Genomic DNA, 22,819 nt, shown 5'->3' on the forward strand with positions numbered 1-22,819 from the left:
GCTCTGTTCTCAGCTTTAACATGACTTTTCAGGGTTTGACTGGCCGATGCAGAGATACTATTGACTTTGATTCGGTGTCTTTAAGGAAGGATGATATTGCCTTTCATCTTTTTCATGGCTCCTTGCTTTTGGCAACAAGCTATTTGGTTATTCTCTAGTGACTCTACCAGGGGTAGGCTAGACACAGCGAGAGGAGAAATCAAAAGAGCCCATATAGCTACTCGAGGAGGAAGAGTTGAGACAAAAATTTGGCAAAAATTTGGTTATGAATCATATACTATGGAAATGGTCTGTTTTGCAAGGTATGCCTATTTATCCTTGTTAATGAGTAATTGTGAATTGACCATATACTCCTTAGATATAAATATGCCATATTTCAAAGTTTTTGAGCAGAAATATGTTACTTTGTCTTACCTAATAGTAGATAATAGAATTTAAATAAAGAAAAGTGTAGTTAGTTCTCTTCAAGAAAACATTTGTTTTTGCAATGCAGGATTAGTAATAACATGATTCATGATCTATTTAAAAAATAACCACTGCATGCGAATTGAAACATTAAATAACTATTTTTCTCTCAATGACTTATTAGACTAATACAGATTTACATGAGCCGGCTCAATGGTTAATGTTCATTTCCTAGAAATCTAGTGAAATGCACCTGATAAATTCATCTTTTACCACAGAGCCAGAATGAAAAATAAAATGAATTATAAGAGCTTTCCTATTTCGCCACAAGTTCAACCTATTGTGAAATAAATGTTCTAAAGTCCAGGGGCAAATAGTGATAAAACGTGAAATAGCCCATTTAAAGGCTTCTTCTGAGGAAATGATTTGATATATTTCAATTTGACTAAGAAAGTGAGGAATGAACAATCCCATTTAAAAGAAAAGAATAACTAAGAAAAAGCAAATTTTCTAGTAAAGTACTTAAGTTACCAGATCACAGTATTAGAATTTTTATGAAGTGACACATAATCACATTCAAAACAGAAATACCAGAACGATGATCCCACCTGAGAACCGAGAACACTCGGGCCATTTTGCCTATTGCTCGGATCTTGTTCCTAATCACCTCCTTCCGGGCTGCAGCTGTCGCTCCTATGTTTTAAAACAGAGAGTTAAGCAGTCAGTGACCTTTTATCTAACTGTAATTATTTTACAAGTTTAGATATATAACCAACTATAGTAAGCAAAACCATCTCCCCTCCCCCCCCCAGTGGATTTATCTCTGAATTAATTTTAAAAACCTATCCATCTGGCCATTAATACTTGGATGTGGTTCTTGAGTGATCCCCAAAATGCCAAAGTGCAACTTTCGAGATTTTTTCCAAAGGGAGGTGGGTAAAGAGAAAAATCATGGAGCTGACTGGGTAGGTTCCTACGCTTCTCTTCTGACTGAATTCCCTTCTTTTCTGTTTATACAGAGAGAGTGTGTATTGGCAAGAAGAAACAAGTGAGTCACCAGGATTTTCTACTCATTTCCGGACTCCATGCTGAGAAGACTACTTTAGGAAACTGCTTTTTCGAAAGTTCTCCCTTGAAGTGATGAAACTAGGGAGTCTCAACTCCCTAAGTTCCCTGAAACCTCATGTATGTTATTTAATGGCCATAAAACATTTGTTTTAGCACTTGATACTCTTTCATCTTCTGCTGGTTCACAAGTTCTAGAGGGGAAAATGGAAAACTACTGCATTGGATTTAGTGAGAGATGGTGGCATGGTTTGTATTTTAGTAGTTATGTAAAAAGTTACACACGGGTCTGAGTAACTTCGACCACATATTGTATTTTCCAAATGAAAAAAAAAATTAATCTATGCAGGTTATTGTTACTGTAAACATTTTTTATCATGTTTTAAAAATAATACTATATGATCTTTGGTGAATCTCTTTTATTTTTTATTAAACTCCCAAAGCATGTTTGGAGAAGTGCACATCACAGGAAAACACCTGTCTTCTTAAGATTATTATAATCCAAGGTAAAGGGGCTAAGATACCTTTTTTTTATACATTATATGGGACTTTGTAGAAACTGTTAACACAAGACGATTGTTTTTCCAGTTCTACTGCCACTAACAGAAATACAACAGAATATTCTTTTCAGATAATATCAGAAATGTTCCTAATCCAAATGAACAACTTAAGTCGGGTAATTTGTTCAGAGACTGCAGCCTCTGAGTGCTAACTGGTATAAGTTTTGGTCTTTTAATCTGTGATGAGGACAAGCTTTCTGACCTTTTGGGAAGGAAAGAGTTCTGCTTTTTCTCATCTCACATTTAAGATTTGGAGTCTTTTTCATTGTTTGATGAGAGTCAAACAATTAATCACCACCCTAACATTTCTCTAAGAAAGAAAACACATCAACACACACAATTTTGAACTGTCTGGAGGAAAAACAAACAAACAAACAAAAAAAAAAAACAAACCCTCTGCTTTTCTCTCTCCCCGAGGAAAAGGAAAACATAACGGGCCACTGTCTTCTCCCGAGGGGATTAATTTGGCAAAAATGCTATTAGGGCACACCCACCTCACACACGCATAGGTGTTCCCCAGGAGGTGCATACCAGCGAGCTGGCTTCTTCACCTTGTCTCTCTGACCTGAACACAGCCCCACATTTTTGACCATTTCTTTCTCTCTTGTGGCAGTCACACCATGGCAGGTATCTCCCAACATACTGCCTGGCAGGACTTACTACTAGCAGCTATTCTGCCTGAAGATGAGTAGAGGAAGTTTCAATGCATGAGAGAAAACCACTCTCCAATCCAGTTTTTCTAATGATTAAGTGGAACCATGGATTCTCATCCGCTAGGTTCCTTGAATTACACACTGTTGGCCAGAACGTTTGAGAAGAAAACAGTGTCTGTGCTGGATCCCTGCCTCGAACTTTATCCTGGGTTTCTAACAATATTTACTACCTATGGTTTGCAATTAAGATGCTTTATACAGGGGCGCCTGGGCGGCTCAGTCGTTAAGCGTCTGCCTGCGGCTCAGGTCATGATCCCAGGGTCCTGGGATCGAGCCCCACGTCGGGCCCCCTGCTCCGCGGGAAGCCTGCTTTCCCTCTCCCACTCCCCCTGCCTGTGTTCCTTCTCTCACCATGTCTCTGTCAAATAAATAAACAAAATCTTTAAAAAAAAAAAGGATGCTTTATACAATAAATTACCTAAAATGCAGCACAGGGACATCAGACTTTTAGATGGTCTCTAGGAAAGGATTTATTTAGAAGCACAGTAAGAAAAGCAGCAAAAAGGAATAGCTAGAAATAAAACTGTATATATTTAAGAGAAATGAGAAAGGGAAAACACAAAAGAAAATAAGTGAAAAATATATAGGAAGAATAATCTACTAGAAAATTTTCAATAAAGGCCTTGTAAAAACCACAACCAGAGCAAAGAAAAGTAAGAAACTAAGTTGGAAAAGGAGGGAAAGAAATTATATAGACCTGTCCTTTCAGCTCAGCATTAACTGATTCTCAGAAAAATACTCAAATAAATTCTAAATTTGAAATGTAAAATCAACATTCTGATAGTCAGAGCCAGTCTGTCATTCCTAATTTTTTTCAGATCAAATGACTTACTGAAGAGCATGTAATAGATTATTCTACTTTATGATTCATTGTATTCATAGGTGTACTCCCAATAAATGGTGATTCACAGTGTGTTACATTATTTTTTTTTATGAGAGAGAGAGAGAGAGAGAGAGTGAGCACAAACAGGGGGTGCAGCAGGCAGAGGGAGAAGCAGGCTCCCCACTGAGCAAGGAGCCCCATGCGGGACTCGGTCCCAGGACCTTAGGATCTTGACCTGAGCCGCTGAAGGCAGCCGCTTAACCGGCTGAGCCACCCAGGCATCCCGACAACACTTCTCTTAATGAAGAACTACTGTCTCTTTTTAAATTTCTCAATAACACAGATAGGTAAAAAAGTTTTATTACTCTTTTTATAAAATTAGAACACATTTACTCAAAAAATCAAAAATAACCTAATCATAAACAGTGTGAAGAGACATTCAAAATGAGTATCTCTTAAGGTAGATATTGCCTTCAATATTTTCCAAATATTCAAAATAAAAATTAAGCTAATGCCACACTTGGATAACCTCACAAAAATTTGAAATATTCAAATAATGTTTGTTCCATTGCAAGTCCTCATAGTCCATATTCTATGGAAGGATCAAGGAAAACGCATGTTTTTCAGAATTTTACTAGTTGCAACATGCAAATACAATGTCACATTCAACATACTTGCTCTCTTTAAGTCGTGGAAATGACCACCGTAGCTCAAATTAAAATTCAGCATATTAAATAATGAAGGCACATAAAATACCTTTCACTCTAAAACTGAAATAACTATTTTTCACTGAAAAGAATAGAACATTTTAACTTGCAAGTCCCTAACTGAAAGGCAACATTTCATATGTTTAAAAATAATAGTCATTTTAAGTAAAATTTCATTTTGCATTTCCATTCCGATAATTATCACTTCTTTTTTGAGCCCCTCTCTCTCTTCAACTTTTAAGTTCTGATCTTCCTTTATGCCTGGGCTAGGATGCTACTATATCCAGAATCTAGGCAATCCTGCACATTTAGTTTTCCTCAAAGTGGAAGAGGCTAATGTACAGACCAAGGGAATCTTTACAGATTTGCTTTTAACATGTGTCCTTTCTGACCTTAACTTAGCCCCTCGCTGACTTCTCAAGTTGGAAAGGTAACCATGCCAAGTGGCTTGCTGAGTGAGTGCTGCATCCCCGCAGGGTGGATTTCAGCCTCTAAGGGGACTGGGAAAGTGCAGCAGCATCAGTGCACAGAAGGGCTAACTGCTAGGGTGAAGAGAGATTCTCAGCACATGGGGTATCTGCCATACATCACACGTGCTTTGTCAGCCAGCGCACAGCTCCAACCCGGTGAGCAACTACTGCGAATTCCTCAGTGGTAACTGAATTAGAGTATGTGGGAAGTGCTAGATAGAATACAATACTACCCAAATCATTTATTCATTAAGGGTGCTTGAGAATCATATCCCATGTCGCCTGCCACGTGCTAACTGCCAGCAACAGAAATATGAATAAAGCATGATCTCCACTGTAGGAAATCACGTGAATGACAACAAGCGAGTGTGACAAATAGAGTGTTAGTAGCTGTGGTGTGCCCAAGCTGGCCTGAGTCCACTAGTGAGAGTAGACTGAGTGCATCTCTCTTTTTGTTTTTAAGATTTTATTTATTTTAGAGAGAGAAACAGCACGAGTAGGGGGAGGTCTAGAGGGAGGAGCAGAGAGAGAATCTCAAGCAGACTTCCTGCTGAGCACGGAGCCCAACGCGGGCTCCATCCCAGGACCGTGAGATGATGACCTGAGCCAAAATCAAGAGTCAGATGCGTAACCGACTGAACTACCAGGTGACCCTGAGCACATCTCTCCTTAACTCCATGTTGGCAGCCTGACATCAGCAGTAGGGAAGAGAATATATACTATGGAAATCTGCACATGCCACCAACTAGGGCCATTTTCCCCTGGAGGATGAGTGGTTAAAGGTGTACCAGCATGCCACTGAAAGCAGGTGTTAACTGCCTGGAGGCATGAGAAAAAAACTTCACCGAAATTGTAGTAGTTAAAGGATCTTGAAGGATAAGTAATAGTGAAAGAACAAGGAGAATGGGTATTCTCTGTAGAAGGAAGAAAATTTGCAAACTTTTGGAGGCCACAACAATCCACATTGTATGCAGGGGTGGGTGAGAAGTCTGGTGTGGATGAAGACATGCCAGGGTGAGAAGCAGAAGAGGCGGCCTGGGCTAACCTGGAAAGGCGTGAGCATGGCAGTACACACAGGTAAGAAGTTTCTGTACTAGCGTACTCCTAGTAGAGATTAACAGAACATACTTTGTCACGTATCTACCAAAGAAAGAAAGGGATGAACTGAAGGATATATAGGGAGGTAGATACGTGACAAAGCAGCTATGGTCAAATGTTAATTGTAGACAGTAAGTGATGGGCACATGGATATTCACCATCCAGTTGTTTCAACTTTCTTGTATATTTAAAATATTTTAATAATAAAATGTCAAAAAAAAACACTACATTTGGAAGAAGCTTGGTTTTGAGGGAAAAGAGAAGCAGATTTGAGAAGAGAGGTGTCTCCATCTCTCCCTTTGTGTTACAGTGAGGATGCATAAGCTGGCCAAAGGAAGCAAGAAAGGAAAGTTCTCAGTGCAGCTACACACATTCTGTCCCTCCTCAGCTCCAGGAGAAAATTGACCTGGTAAGGTTTTGTTTTATATGCCCAATTCAGTGGATTCTAATTGCTTTCAATACCTTTTGGTAATTGTAAGAAATGAAGATGATGAGCTACATAAAAATTTTATACTCAGATGTCTTATAAAATAGGAATATTTTCGTATTAGAATGTAAAAAAGCTCCTTTTCCAAAAAAAGCAGAGAAAAGTGAGGTGTTTACTTTTTAATGTGAACAGCAGCAGAAATTCTCCACCTCATTATTATAGTGGCCTCAATTTTTGCTATTATTTAGGCTTCTTTCTTTAAAGGCCTTTTAATGCAAGTGGATCCATAGCATATATTATTAAATAAAATATATTCTATACAAAAGTATGCGTATACACTAACATTTTGCACTTTTTTCAAAGGAAAGATATTTTAGGAACTATATATTGCTGGTAGGCTTCAAATCTCTACCTTTTTAATTAGAATCTAAGAAACTGAGAGAGAAAACTTACCACTTTTCCAAATTTGTTAAAAAATAACAAAATTTATCTGTAGGAAACTTATTCTATTTGAAAGTAAAATTTTATCATGGTTCATTATTATTAAGCAGAGTTTAGATGTACCCCCAAGTTATATTTTTCATTAAATAGAGCAATTATTGAATTTGAATAAAGGCTATTCATGGAAGGAAGCATAAGATATTGAGATAAAAAATATCTTCTGTTGTGTTATATGAAAGACAAAAATTAGGTTTCCATCCAAAATTAGCACCTTTGAAATACAAGATATCATACAAAGAAGAGTCTTCAGATGCTTCTAAAAACCTTGCATAATTGGTCTTTTTACAGATGATGATGATAAAATCGTAAGTATACAGACTATCTTATTTAGGAGAACACATGTCCCTATAAGGCTATGAATCCAAACCATGGGCTAGAATCCCTAAACCTTATTACTCTTTCTTGTCTTTTCTTTCCCTGACCTACTTTAGCAATAACAAATCTTGAGCTTCTATGTGCCAACAAAGTTATGCTATCTATAAGTTACTTAGACATCCACCTGGTTTTGCCCTTGGCTATGAGTGTGACAAGTGCTTTATTACATTTGCCTATACCATCAGGCATTTGAGCCTTTGGATTTAGGGACAGCACCATCAACACTGACTAATGGTGTTCACTCTGCTAGACTGACTTTAAAAAAAACAACAACAAAAAACTGTAACTTTTACATTTTCTACTCATGCCATCTACTAAAGACTACCCTCCAAAGTATACTATTCCCACCTCCAAATTTAAATAGTTGTAAAGAATATAATATCACAGACATTGCCGTTTTAAAATGAAATGACTATATTACATTTTTTTTTACTAATGGCATATAGATATCACAACTTCATCCCACCATCATCCATGTAAAGAAAAAAATCCATGAACAAGCTATTCATTGACACTTAGAAATCTTACATGAGTCCTGTTTTTCTTTGAAATTGTATTTCCATTTCCATTTCCCCAATTTTACTCTAGTGAATTATACATTTACACTTTTAAATAGTTTTATGACTACATTGTACTTTATTATCAAAAATATGTTTCAAAATCTAAGTTAACTGTATTTTTTTTAATTTTATTTATTTATTTTTGAGAGAGAGAGAGCACAAGCTGCGGGGAGCAGCAGGCAGAGGGAGAGGGAGAAGCAGGCTCCCCGCTGAGCAGGGAGCCCGATGCGGGGCTCGATCCCAGGGCCCTGAGATCATGACCTGAGCCGAAGGCAGTCACTTAACTGACTGAGCCACCCAGGTGACCCTAAGTTACATGTATTTTTAAAAAATTTCCTGACACAATGAAGCCCTAAGTGTTCAAAAATTCCTGTGTAATCAAGATCACTATTATTAGTAGTACATAATTGAGCTAGATAGCACAAATATAAGATAAATATTTAAAAATATGTTAAAAGCATAGAAACAAAGTTTTATTGGAATGCATCCCTTAGTGACAAGGATGGGAGTGGGTTATGTTGCCTTGCTTAAGGAGACTTCTAGACGCTGAGTTTTCCAGCATCTCTCTGTTGGTACTCCAGTACTAAACGTCTCAAGGTAAGGTTCACAATGGTGACGTCTCCGGAGACCTACACTTTTTTGTTAAAGTGGGAGAAGGGCAATTGAGAAAGAAAAGGTGGAAAAGGAGAAGCTGTAACGAGGCCTGCACCCTCCAGCTCAGGAGAGTTTTAGGAAGGAGGACATCTGGAACGCATGAAGACTGCTGCTCTATCAAGAAAGAGATTGCTCAGTTTCTAGAGTTGATGGTTGCTGGAAGAGTTCCTTGACTAGCCATAACTTGGAGATCTGCATTGCTCATCCACTTGACGTCAGTACCAGTTAAAGCTAGTCCCAAGAGATTGTTAGGTGCTGGCCCTCGCCAAACAGCTCTACCTATGCTTATGTAGGTTACTTTGTGAGGCAGGAAAACACCCTCTGGATCACAATTCCTGTAAAACTTCATCTTTTTGAAGATCATAACCTAAAATGTTTGGAGTATCTTTTAAATTTTGATTTTCATTCTATCATAAGACATATCCATAGCTGATAAAATTGGGATATAATGGCTACTCACTCCAAATTCACTCCAAACCAGATATTCTGAATTTTTTTCCCTATGTTTTTTAGTTCAACTAAAATCTCAGCACATAATAGACCCTGCAATAGTGTGATATTTGGCATAAGACGATTCTGTCTCATATCCCACTTTGGAAAGCAACAGAAGATAATGGATTCTAAGAAAGGCCAGTACAGCCTAGATTGTTTTTTTTTCCCACTTTTCTTGTCATAAAACATAAATGAATTATTTGGATAGGAAATCTTAAAAATGTACAGACTACTCCCAAATGTCAAATAGCTGTCATTATTTGGTTATCCTATGTAATTAAAAGTTACTTCTGTTTACAAGCTTTAATTTGATTCCATGGACTTTGGTTCTCTGAGATATTTTGTTCCATCTGTTCAGGGACTCCTCAGTAGAATCGTAGAAATTGGTTTTATGCATAATTCTAACTTGGGTAAAAATTAAAGACCTTAAAGTAGATCAGAGAACTTCTGTTGATTTTTCGAGAAACCATCACATATTCAAGCTATGCCTTACAAAGAACATTTGAGTTGATTTATATTCACCAAAGTAGAAACTAACGGCATGTGAAATCCTAGTCAGATTGATCTCTTTATCATGACAGAAACACATCATTTTTTTAAATTGGCAAGTGAAAATCTAAGCAAAATGAAATGAAATAATAAATGTCAAGTTAATAATTTAGACTTATTGTCTATAGGAGAAACAATCATAATGCCTGGATGTTTAAGCTAACCAGGATTATTCTGGGTATAGGTGAGGATGTAAGCTTCGAAAAGGTATTTACTAAGGGCCCCATTATGCATGCGTGCTAAATGCCAAAAGGATGCATGCACTAGAACTGAATTCTGGACCCTTATGGATTTATGCATTTATCAAATGCTAGAACTACATTTAAATTATCTAAACTAAACTAAATTTAAGTTATCACTGAAATGATACAAATTAAGGGGGGAAAATGGACAGAGTAAAATATTATGTTTTGTGGTCCTACGTGTCATATACTAGATAGAAAATTAACTGAGCACCATCTGACAGCACAACAAACAGGCTGGGATACGTAAGGCAACTCCTTGGTCTGACAGTGGAGGCCCCCCAAGGCAGACATGTACTGAGCTCATCTGAAACAAAACCACTCAAAGGTCTTCTGATGCTATTCAAGACCTAGGTGGGGTGTTTTGCCAGCACATGGGTGATGCAGTGATGTTTTGCCCAAGAAAGAGAATAAAGAAATGAGCATTAGGTTGTGGCCAATGATCAGTGCACAGGCATGTATAGGCGACTTAGGTGAGACTTAAACAATACCCAAAGATGTTACTATCTTATCAGAGGAAAGGGATATGCCAATCAAAAATGTACTGGTGGGCCACAGAGGCAGAGTACAGAAGAGAAGCTGAGGCAAACATCTGAAATGCCTAGGGAGGTACTGTCCAGGGGGCAAAGGTCTTCACAAGTTCTGGCCCTAGTGCAAGGCTTTGGATCATAAATAGCTGGCTCATTCAGTTTTCTGAAGACCTGAAGACACTGGCATGTGGGAGGTAGAAGGGAACAGTGGTGAAGAACTTCTGGTTGGGAGTAAAAGACCTAGCTTGGAGTTTCAGCAACTCCATTCACTAGCTGTGCTTTCCTGGACAGATTAATAAGTTTCTCCACGTCCATATTCCTCATCTATAAAGTCAGGGAAGTTCAAAGCGTTTTCTTTGCATTATTTCACACGACCTTCACAACAACCACAGGAGGAAGTACTATTAGTCTCCACCGTCCTTAGGATGATTCACGGGAACAGAGATGGTGACTTGTTTGCATAAGGTCAACAGCTTAAAAGTGCTGACCCAGAGCCAAAATCCCTTACAGTAGCAGGTTGACTGATCCACCTCATAGCTGGGTGGAAGAATTAAATAAGTAATGTGTTCATTCGCTCTTAACATTTAACAAACATGCGTGCCGGATACGATGCTAACTGCCAGAGCACTTAGCACAGAGCTTTGGTACGTGAGAAGTACTCAAAAATGTTTGCTGTTACTATTAAGAAGGAAATGCTTGTGCAGAGGTGGACATTCCAGTTTCTCTAACACTCACACTTCTCACTGTAGATTAAAAGATTGATTGTGTGATCTTTGTTAGTATCAAGCTCCCTAAGTTGGGGCCCCAGTTGTATTTTGTGTCAGCCAGGCTGGGAAGGCTGGGCCCCAGATGATGGCACATTTACCAGGGGAAAATGCTGGCAGCCAGGATGCTGCTGGTTTCATTTTTCAGGAAAAAATAAAAAAGAAAAGAAAAGAAAAAGAAACACTCCAAAAAGGTGGGCTGACCAAATAGAATCAAGATTTCTATTTCTGTGCTGAGAAAAAAAAAATGGAAGAAAAGTTTTATAGCTTCTCATAATAAGTAAAGAGGAAGAGCAAAAACAGACTGCACTCCGAAAAATATTTTTAAAATCTAGATTTTCGGGGGTGTCTGGGTGGCTCAGTCATTAAGCATCTGCCTTCAACTCAGGTCATGATCCTGGGATTGAGCCCTGCATCGGGCTCCCTGCTCGGCGGGAAGCCTGCTTCTCCCTCTCCCACTCCCCCTGCTTGTGTTCCCTCTCTCGCTGTGTCTCTGTCAAATAAATAAATAATATCTTTAAAAAAAATTTCTTTTTTAAGATTTTCTGAGCACTTACTTAACTTTTTCAGAGAGCCCTTAGACTTGTCATCAGAGATCAAGCAATTATCAAGAGAATGTTTTACAAACGTTGGACTCACAACAACTCTGTCTGCAGTTGTTCAATTAACTAATAATTATTCTTATATAAGTACAATCTTCAGGTAGACTACTTTGGACCCATAAAATGCCTTAGCACAAAGAGAATCATGAAAGCTCTGCCAAAAATACAAGAAGAATTATCTTTTCTTATGGTATCACTTTTCAGCAAGCTTACATTACCACTATAGTCCCTTTTGTGAGGAATGCCTCATTCACATGCCAATTACCTCAACCTTGTTTGTGAGAAGTAATGTTTTTCTAAAATATAGACACACCTATACACAAAATCTTTGCCTTCACTGAGGAAAAAGATCTCTCTCCACTTCAATTCCCTTCAAATAAAGACTATATTCAGGCTTATAGAGCACAGGCTTTTTTCCCGTCTTACGATGCAACATGGGTTTCTTTCTCAAATACATTTAATTGAAGTGTATGCTTAGGTACGCAATAGCTAATGTTTAGTGTAAGCTGGCCAATGTCACCATTAGTTGGAGGAAGGCTCAAAAGTACAAAAATTAATGATTTTTAAACCTGTGTATAAATACTGTGATTGTGTAAAATACATGCATCTATGAAAATACAGCATAAAATTGGAGAGTATTATCTTACTGTGAGCATAATATTCTAGCCAGTGGTGGACACTATCCAACCAAGTAGCTATAACAGGGATATGGCTGTTTTTTCATCTTTACTTTGTTCTGCAAAGTCTGGCTTCTATGTAGTGTGAAAATCCTGTGAGGTAATAAAGAAACACATTTGTGCTAAATCATGGCAGTACAGTATGACAGGAAAGCCGTACTTCCAATGTCTGTCTTATATCATTTTAATCAGCCACTTAAAAGGATTTTAATTATTGCAATTAAATATGGTAAGCTAGACTTGATGATACTGATTACAATATGATGGCTAACCAGGCACCTTGTATGATGGTCAAGGCCCCAAAACATCAATAGTCATAAATATGATGGGAATTTCTAGCCTACTACCTTTTTTAAACATGTTCCAATTTTAATGATATACTGGATATAACTATTTGCTTCCTTTTTATGGCATAACCATGATTAAAAAAAAGCAGTTACCTATACTATAAATGGCACAGAGTACAAAGGATACATTTATAGTGACAAAAATGGCTTACATTCTAAATTAAAGACCAAATTATTAAGTAATTGAAAAAAAATCAACACTAAACTGGAAGGTAACTAACAAAATCCTGAGGAAAAAAATAACAAAACCTTTTACAAAATATTGAATAATTTTTCTTTCTATGTGTGTCTTTCCTTTCTCCGATTACCTCACTCAAACTCAAATATTATAAAAAACATAAGAGAACTTAACAATGGTAAATTAATACCCATCTTTGCATATTGTTTCCTAGAAAACTGACATGGATTTCTCACACGGCAGTACCTCCAAAAACAGTACAATACATAAAGTGTTTTTCTTTTCCTTGTCAGAAGTAGAAGACGAGAAAGACGTCCTCTAAATTTTCTCCTTTAGTTACCAACTATTTTGTCCCAATTCATGCTCCCTCCCTCAAACCCATCGAGCCTCTGTAAGACAACATATTTAAAATCCATTTCTTGCTGCCCGAGCCTCTCAGCTCAATGAAGGCAGAGCTCATGTGTTTGCCTGCCCCTGAATATGCAGAAAAAGATATTCTATGAAGAAATATTTTTACAGAGAACTAAAAATACATAAAATGAAATAAAAATATAACATGATATGAAAATTGAGGTAGTCTGAAATTTTATTTTTTGGCCCTTTGCCGATTATTTCTATTTTCTTTTTTTAGCTATTATAAATACCACAGCTAACATAAACACCTCTTTTCAGTAATCTGATATCTGACAAGCATAGTGATGTCCTAATATTCCATTTTTGGGCCAGACTTATATCTCACAGTAATTTTTCAGCATTTGGTGCAAATATTTTTAACAGCTGCTGCCTGAACCACTCTATAATCCTGGTCCTTACTACTTGATTGCTCCTTTCTCTTTCGCTCCTTTTTGTCCAGCTTCATCAAGGGTTAATTTTAAGGATTGATCTTCAATTTTCTGATATTTCCTTTCATGTCAGCAACTTTGGAGGCCTATTTCACCCAGCTGATTCGACGATGACGTTTAATTCCAAGCCTCTAACACCAGCCCGGATTTTGTTTCCAATTTCCAGGATTCCACTTCCAAATCCCTCTTAGACATTGCCAGAGCTATGTGTGTCACTTTTACTCAAACTCATTTCTCCTGAAACTGGTGAGTTTATCCATAAATGTTCTCATCCTCCTAGACACCTAGGCCTGAACCACCCAAATCAACTTTTCTTTCCTTGGCCCCACTTATTCTATAGCTGTAAGTCCTTGGACAGCTCTTTGGGATAGCTCCCTTTATGTTTTATTCTTAACACTATCATTGTTTTGATACGGTCACCTCAACTTTCAAATACATTATGAAGTTCCTAATTTATATTCCTACTCGTCCTTTGTTCATTTTGCAAGCATTTTTCCAAGCTTACCAACTTCGGGTTATGTGTCGATGTTGACAGAACAAGAATCCTATCACCACTGTGTTCCTTGGAGCTATTTATTTATTTAGTATGTCTAAATGTTTCTACTTTGGGGCCACCTGCGTGGTGCAAGCTGGTTAAGTGGCTGACTCTTGGTTTGGGCTCAGGTCATGATCTCAGGTCCTGCGATCGAGCCCCATGTCGGGCTCCACACCAGTGGAGAGTCTGCTTGAAGATTCTCTCTCTCCCTTTCCCTCTGCCCCTCCCCCTGCTCTCTCTCTTTCTCTTTCTCTCTCTCTCAAATAAATAAATCTTTAAATGTTTCTATTTTTTTTAAATGCTTCCAGGTAAATTTTTGGGTCTTCAGAATTTTTTTTTAAGATTTTTATTTCTTTATTTGAGAGAGAGAGACAGATAGAAAGAGACACAGACAGCAGTAGCAGGGGGAGGAGGCAGAGGGAGAGGGAGAAGCAGGCTTCCCGCCGAGCAGGGAGACCGATGCGGGGCTCGATCCCAGGACCCTGGGATTCATGACCTGAGCCAAAGGCAGAAGCTTAATGGACTGAGCCACCCAGGTGCCCTTAAATGTTTCTCTTTTTTATATTAAAACATAATATTCCCCCTAACCCAAATTGTCAATTATTATAGGACATACAGCTTTTTTTTTTTCAAATTGGGAACCTGAAATATAGGATGATACGATGAGATGTCCAGAAATGACAATAATTACAGCCACAAGAAAATTTCTAAGTTAATGGCTCTTAGTATATGTGCTGCTGCCAGATGCACAAGGCAGATGGGACATTCATCATGGCAACTAAATACAGTTTTGATAGAAAACAATATAACCAAACCTTTATAGAGGTATTCCCCGGGGACCAATCAAATGCCATGTGAGTGCCAATAATTCTCAACTGCACACTTCAAAAAGTTGGGAATGGCTTTTTTTAAGTTAGACAGAAAGAAGTGGGGAGACACTCTGGAACCCAGGATATTACATATCAAGAATTATCTAATAATTCAAAGCAGACGATGGGAGATAATTTTCTTGTATACAATTTAGATGGTTTCGTAGAGGCATGCAAAAAACTGCTCTGATCCCATATTCAGTGACTGGCCTGTGGTTAACATTAGGATAAGGCAAAAATGTGGATAAAGGATAAGAGTTCCACCATGTGGTTTGCTCTTTAGATGAAAGCAGAGGCATAAATTCTAATTTAATATTAAGTCTTTCCGGTGCAGCCTGAAACTATATTTGGCTTGAAATGTCTTCATTTTATTATTCTTTTCTGTCCTTTCTTATTCTACAGGATTTCAGTTTCACCTTCATAATTTTTTTGTGTTAGCCAGACTTGCCACATATCATAGTCTCAAACATAACTTGTGTATGTGTGTACACATATATATATATATATACATATTATACACACACACACATACACACATATATTATATGTGTGATCTCAGAGTCTAAGATTTTAGGACTTAAAAAAAGTTCCAAATAAATAAATATTTCTAACTCATGAAACTGTCGTTAGGTTTCTAATGCTTATTGCTATTCCAGATGTTCTTGTTGTAATAATGAACAATAAAGAAACTTTTGAAATGAAGCATATTGTTTGATTTCTGTCAGCTTCCCCCCCCCCCCCCCCCATTTTGGAATCACTTTCTAATCCTTGGTTTGAAATGAATCTTCTTCATTAATGAGAATTAACTACCCAAAGGAAATACATCTATTTGGAGTTCTTCCTTCTCTAAAATGTTCTGGGGAATAACAACCCCAAATTGAAATCAGACTGTAATTTTATCATCCAAAATCAGAAGTAGAAACAGGAAACCAAGACCCCAATACATACAAATTAGATCCTCAAAAGACATGCATTGGTATTAAACGGTTTCAAAACTTTACAAGATAATAGAAGTTTTGTCTTTTATTTTCAACATAAAAGAGCCACAGACCAATTTAAAATAGCAACCTTGTTCTAGATAGGCTATCAAATTCCTTTATTGGTAAGGCCGAAGTGAAGGAGGAGAGATTCATGACATGATTTGTACTTAGCAAAGACTAGATGAGCCAGAGGAGTTATGGTTTCCTCAGCTACAAAAAAATTCTTTTTTTTTAAAGATTTTATTATTTATTTGACAGAGAGAGACACACCAAGAGAAGGAACACAAGCAGGGGGTGCAGCAGAGGGAGAGGGAGAAGCAGGCTCCCCGTTGAGCAAGGAGCCTGATGCAGGGCTCGATGTGGGGCTCGATGTGGGGTTCAATCCCAGGACCCCGGGATCATGACCCAAGCCGAAGGCAGATGCTTAACGACTGAGCCACCCAGGTGCCCCAGCTACAACAAAATTCTTAACGCAATGAAACACATAGCTTTTCAGAGTAAACTAAGATGAAAGGAATAGAATGAAACTGTCTTATTTGCCATTTATTTGACTTTCGTGGCCAAATAGCACCAAAAAATCTACTTCCTGATTTTATATTATATTTAAGCAGAACAAACTATGCTTAAGTGTAGTTTGTCAATGACAACAAAAAGGCATCATGCTGTTTCAAAGAAAAAGGTTTCAAGCGTTGTAATCACAATTTGTAGAAAGTTCAAGAGTCTGAGAACAAGGCAGACATCAGTTTGAACCCAGGCTCTATTACTTCACTAGCTGTGTGACCCTAGGCTTTATCTTCACCTCATCCAGCCTCAATCACTTCAAATGTGAAATAGGGATAATCACAGCATCTATATCAATAGGTTGTTGTGAGGAGGAGATAATAGAAATCACTTTGTAAACATACTTAAAAAGAATGACCGTTAATAATTGTAAATTTTTGTTGGTCAAATTAGTAAAGAGTTAATACATACAAAGGACTTGGAATAATGCCTGACACATAATGTTAGACACTGTCATTGTCATTATTAAATGGTAAAGGGGAGCCGACAGAATCTGAAGGAAAAGCAAAACTGATCCCATAACTTTCATTCCTCTAGGAAATGAGAAGAATCCCTATTTGCTATAGACTTCATAGACACTAAGAAGTCAACCTGATGAGATAAAAAGATAGTCAAGGATTGTAGAGGTATCATTACTACCTTTGACTTTTCAGTTGACATTGAATATGGAACAAAATAGAAGGAAAAAAGAATATGGAACAAAATATTGAGAAGAACTTGATAAATAACTCATGAAGAGATTCCACATGTCTCCACCCCTGCCCTTAGAATAAGCAGCCATTCAAGGAAGAGGCTCAGGTAAGTTCTCTGATGTCTTCTGATTCCTGCTTTCAGCCCTGTAGCCACCAAGCCTGGGAGCCTGGTAGGCAGAGCCAAAGGCCAGACCCCAGAGAGACACAGACTGCAGGCTGCATGCAGGAGGGAGGGACTGGGAGGAACGGGAAATGTTATCCTAAGGTCGAAAATAATATTGCACCCTTCACTCCAAAAAAACAAACAAAAAAAAGGACTTCAATAAACTATAATCTCAGAGAGTCAAAGAGTTCTGGAAAATTTTACAAGTTGTTCTTTGAGCACCTTTGAAGAAATTCGTAGTCTTTGCCTCATATTACATAAAGCACTAAAGAACATTTCTGATTGTTTACTTCAAAAGGTATAATGTCCTAAATTCAACATACTTTTAATAAATATTTTTATTTGTTTTCTTTTTGTATTCCTTAGAGGGCCTATTTATGAGATTTGAGCTTAAAGATCACTGTTAGAGGTCATGGTTCTTTCTCTACAGGACTGACCAAAGATTTAAGCATGGTAGAATGAGATTTCAGTGGTCCGCTTAGAAACAAAAAAATTTTCCAAATCCCTTGAAAGACATGCACTCCATAATTGGAATTAACAGGCTTAAAAGCAATTGCTGATGAATAACTGGCTGATGACTGGAAGTAATTATTTTAAAGCAGAGTAAGTCACAAAATATAACCTTTCACATAAGTGACTGAGAGGGTGGGTAAAGAGAACTCACTATTACTGATGTAAACACTGAGTTAGTCTTGGTAATGTTTAACTGCAGGAAACACCTGAAATGAACAGGCATTTTGGCTACGGCACCTAGCACACAGTAGGTGCTCGATAGATATTTGTTGAGTGAATGGATTAATGTATAATTACAATCTACTTATTATTAACATATTATTACAGGCCTACTATGCAGTCTTATTTATTCTATATGTTACATTTTTATCACATTGCCTATATTATAAATATTGGCCAATGAACTTGACTACAATAGAGATTTGTTAACAGAGGCACATCACCATATTAATGCTAATGAATCTTCCTTTTGAGGCATAAAAGGACATAGGGAAAGACATCTATTGAAAAATATTTGTTGGCTTTTAAGATTTAGGTTCCACCAGGGTGGTATTCTTCTTTTAGAAAAAAAATCTCTGACATGATGAGAAAATATTATCTTTTGAATGATATCACTATTCCTTAGAGTTACTGGTAGCGAACTGTGGCTATAAAATATGAAACAGCTAGAACCTGGATAAAGCACAAAATATCCATTGAACTCCTGGATATTTCAAAATATATGAATATAGTTACTGAAGTTCTTACAACTATTTGTTAGCTAATTCTAACCTAGTAAATGTTTATGTATATATATGATATAAATATTATTTCATGTGTATATATATATATATATATATGCTATTTTCTCTCCTTCCTTATATTATACATACCCTTGCAATGTGATCTATGACTAAAGAATAGGATATGGAGACAAACAAGTAATGGAGCTGGGAGACCCAAGCATATAGACTCGATTCATATAAGTGCATGAATATTTTTATTTTACTCTTGTTTTTTTAAAGATTTTATTTATTTATTTATTTGAGAGAGAGAGAATGAGAGATAGAGAGCACGAGAGGGAAGAGGGTCAGAGGGAGAAGCAGACTCCCTGCCGAGCAGGGAGCCTGATGTGGGACTAGATCCCGGGACTCCAGGATCATGACCTGAGCCGAAGGCAGTCGCTTAACCAACTGAGCCACCCAGGCACCCACTTTTATTTTACTTTTACTAAAGGCCCGTAGCATTAGTATTTTGCACCTGTAGATGTGACCTGCATTAAATCCAAGTAAACATTACATCACACTGTTTAGATTCTAATTTTCAGAAAGGGCCACATTCACCTTTCATTTGACTTAAGTGCAGTTTTAAAAGGGAAACATGTTATCAGTTTAAATTTCTACAATATCTACTTTCCACTGCCACATTCACTCTTCAATTTATAATCTGTCTTACTCTATTGATATTTTCTGTTTATGCATCAGTCTCTCCGGCATCTTGGAATCCTGAGTGTCCTACAAAGAGTAGGTCCTTATTCCATGTTTACGGAAGTACAGTTTGCTCTTGCACTGTCTTCCTCCAACTATATTGTGGCTATCTTCCATTGATTTTGGGGTGCTGTGGTAAGATCCACAGTGATTTTTTTCTATCCATCTTTCACCTGATGGACCTTCGTCTCTTATAGAGGAAGCGTACTCTTCAAGGGTAACTGAATACCAAATAGTATCTTAAACAACAGTACAAAAGCCACATAGTTTACTCATTACTTATTATTACAGATAGGTAAAAATACTGGCATTGACATGAATACCAACATATCGATGTGTAACTATCTTCTTTTATCATAAACATAAAAATGTGAATAACTGAAAGGAACAACTTCACTAAAGGCACTCTTAGAAGTTACATATTAAATGGTAACTTCTGCTACAGGATTCATTTTTTTTTTTTTTTTTTTAAGGAGCCCAGAAAAGTCACTTAGCAATGTGAGCTATTGAAAGATCATTGTTAAAATAGTTCACTGTTTTCAGGGTAATTCTTTCATGATGTGTGTGTGTGTGTGTGTGTGTGTGTGTGTGTGTGTGTGTATTTCTTCAAAGCAAATGGAAAATATAGTATCTTCCATTCTCCATACTATGTTATAATTTAACATAATCTTAATCTTAGAAATTCATTCTTTGGGTTACCTATGAGACACCAAGTGATTACCTGGCAAATAGCATTAGCACAAAGGCTCAAGTCTCTTACCATCAAATCCATCTTCTTCTGACCCTAGTTCATCATCTGAGCAGATGTTGAGGACATTTACCAGCATCTCAGTCACTAAAAAGGAAAAGAACAAAAACAAAAAAGTTCAGATTTTCTATTATAACCTGAATTATTACTCTGGCATTATTAACAAGCAAGCTCAGCAATAACATCTCTTAACTATATTGTATATAGAATCTCCTGCAAAGTAGTTTCTATAAAATCCAGATCATAAAAGATAACCGGCTTTGTGATTCTACACACTTTATAAAAGTATTAGCTCATGTCTATGAAATCCTATGGTAACATTTAGCTAGCTATAGGTCAATAGACAATAGACAACCAAATATGTGGCTGTGAGTATACTATACATCTATGAAGGAGGAAATGGCTACTTTTGAATTTTTATTTGTTTGTACTATGATGGATGCTACTAGATGTAGACCACGTTGTGACCTTCTGTTTTGCAGGGACTCAGTGAATGCTAGATCTCTTTTTTAATTTTTTTAATCCCCCAGAGAGCCCAGCAGGGTGATAGGGATGTAGTTTTGTGTTTAATAAAAATCAATGATTGATGAACTAATTGAAGTAGTTTTGAGGATACTAATTTAAAAAATGAATGAGTTGATACATGTATCACTAAATTTTATTTTCAAAAAGGCTTTAACAATAAAGCTTAGGTAAGTTTAATAAGAAATTCAGTTGGGTAAATTGATTACAATAAAATTGCATAGAAGTGTTGTCACAGAAATTAGTATTGTATCACTTTTACACTAAGGTGCATGTTATTTACATTTAACAGTTTCTAAAATTAGGTTGGGTTCTATCATGAAGGTGAAAAGAAACTTGCCCACTATTTCCTCAAGAGCTAGTTTTTGAAATCAATGTGCTTGTAGAGTGGAAGGCATATGATAAAGAGTAAAACATCAGTGTAGCCAACATTAATCCATAGCTTCAGTTTAATTATCAAACGTGAATTATGTACTCAACTATATGAATAGGTTCTTTTATTACAGATGTTCAAAATCTGAACATTTAATGGAAACAGCCCAACTGAAGGGTGTTCAAAGGGTGCCCAGCAGTTGTCAGGATTCACACTGCTTCTGTTTCCCGAGAAGCCAAAGGAGGACGGTAACACATACCGTGTTCTGATCAGGGTGGGAACGTGGTGACATGGGTAGTGCTGGGAACACTTATCAGAGACTATCAAAATTGACTTTTGACTTATTTTGGCATCCAAAAGAAAGATTTCTTCACTGACTCATCATAACTTCCTGATTTAATCATTTTAGGGCATTTAAAGAAAAAAACCCCACAAGTATTCTAGGAAAATAAATATTACATTAATATATTACACATATTTATTAATATAAACAAAATTTTAGAAAAATGTGTAGTTTTTCTCTAAAACCCCCCTATGGGGATGCTGAAACATGTGCAAACTCTTACCTTCATTCTGATGCCTATTTACCTGCTCCAATGCGCTATGTGATAAGGTGCATGAGGAATGACACCGTCTGTTCCCACTAGGCCTCCTGAACTAACTGCTCAAGCTCAGTGGGTACAGGCCTTTCCTTGAAAATTTTTGTTGAGGTTTAGGTCAAAACATAAAACAAAACAAAAGGAGAAGGAAGGAAGGAAAGGCAAGCCAATTCTTCTGAAAAACTGGGACAAGTTAATAATTGTAACTTTTTAAATGTAACTTTGTATCACCTTGTAACACATTAATGGTTGCTATATTTGTCATGAACTATTTTTGTTGTTGTTGTAGATACCGTCTTTCAAATTATTATAGCCACTGATCACTATCATACAATGATTATTATCAACATCAGAAATGCGAGGAAAGCATAGCTATCTTAACCTGTTAATCTGACAGGGAGTTTGTAAAATAAAATAGCACTTTTGAATTAATACACAGGGGTAAGGAGAAAAAATAGCCATTATAGCTTGAAGCCAGTTAAAACTATAGATCTGTTATTTTTAAAAGAGTTGTATTGATCCAATGAGATGATACAAATGCTCCTGGTATTTCTCATTGGTTTTGTTTCCCCTTATTTCAGTCACTGTATTTTGTTAACAGGGTACACAGTGACATACTTTCAAATCACTTCTTTCCTGTTGCAACGTGTGAATTTCATTGTTTAGAATAGTCCCCATCTCCTCTCCCTCCTTCTTATATGATTGCATTAAGAACATCTCAAGGGCGCCTGGGTGGCTCAGTTGGTTAAGCGACTGCCTTTGGCTCAGGTCATGATCCTGGAGTCGCGGGATCGAGTCCCACATGGGGCTCCCTGAACACCAGGGAATCTGCTGCTCCCTCTGACCCTCTTCCCTCTCGTGCTCTCTATCTCTCATTCTCTCTCTCAAATAAATAAATAAAATCTTTAAAAAAAAAAAAAGAACATCTCAAGATTCCCCAACACACACCTTTTTCCCCAACGAACGGCAGGGACCAAGTGAAAACATCCATGAAATTTGGAAGCCAGTATGGGTGAGGAGAACAGTTGAATTGCCTGATATTCATGACATTGTTCTCATACTTCAATACTGCAGCTGAAAAACAACAGAAACAAGGACATTAGATTCAAGTGCACATACTTCGCTTCTCCACATGGCTTTAGTTGATCCAGAGAATTCAACTATGTGACTTAAGTTCCAAAATATCAAGACAAGTCATCAGTCCCAAGTGTTTATAC

At 37.1% G+C, this 22,819-nt stretch overlaps 1 protein-coding gene across 8 annotated transcripts in view; it reads right to left on the reverse strand.

Annotated features, from left to right (window-relative positions):
* The window catches only part of PPP3CA (protein phosphatase 3 catalytic subunit alpha), a 449,539-nt gene that overhangs the window by 14,704 nt on the left and 412,016 nt on the right, over positions 1-22,819 (reverse strand). For all 8 annotated transcript variants that reach the window (XM_027598215.2, XM_027598214.2, XM_027598213.2 and 5 more), the window contains 3 exons: positions 22,551-22,676; positions 20,121-20,195; positions 1,014-1,098 (listed from right to left, as the gene is read on the reverse strand). In XM_027598215.2, coding sequence (XP_027454016.1) covers positions 1,014-1,098; positions 20,121-20,195; positions 22,551-22,676 — 286 coding nt within the window. The remainder of the gene's footprint in view (positions 1-1,013; positions 1,099-20,120; positions 20,196-22,550; positions 22,677-22,819) is intronic.

The sequence above is a fragment of the Zalophus californianus genome, chromosome 2 (assembly GCF_009762305.2).
Source record: "Zalophus californianus isolate mZalCal1 chromosome 2, mZalCal1.pri.v2, whole genome shotgun sequence".
In the NCBI taxonomy this organism is placed as follows: Eukaryota; Metazoa; Chordata; class Mammalia; order Carnivora; family Otariidae; genus Zalophus; species Zalophus californianus.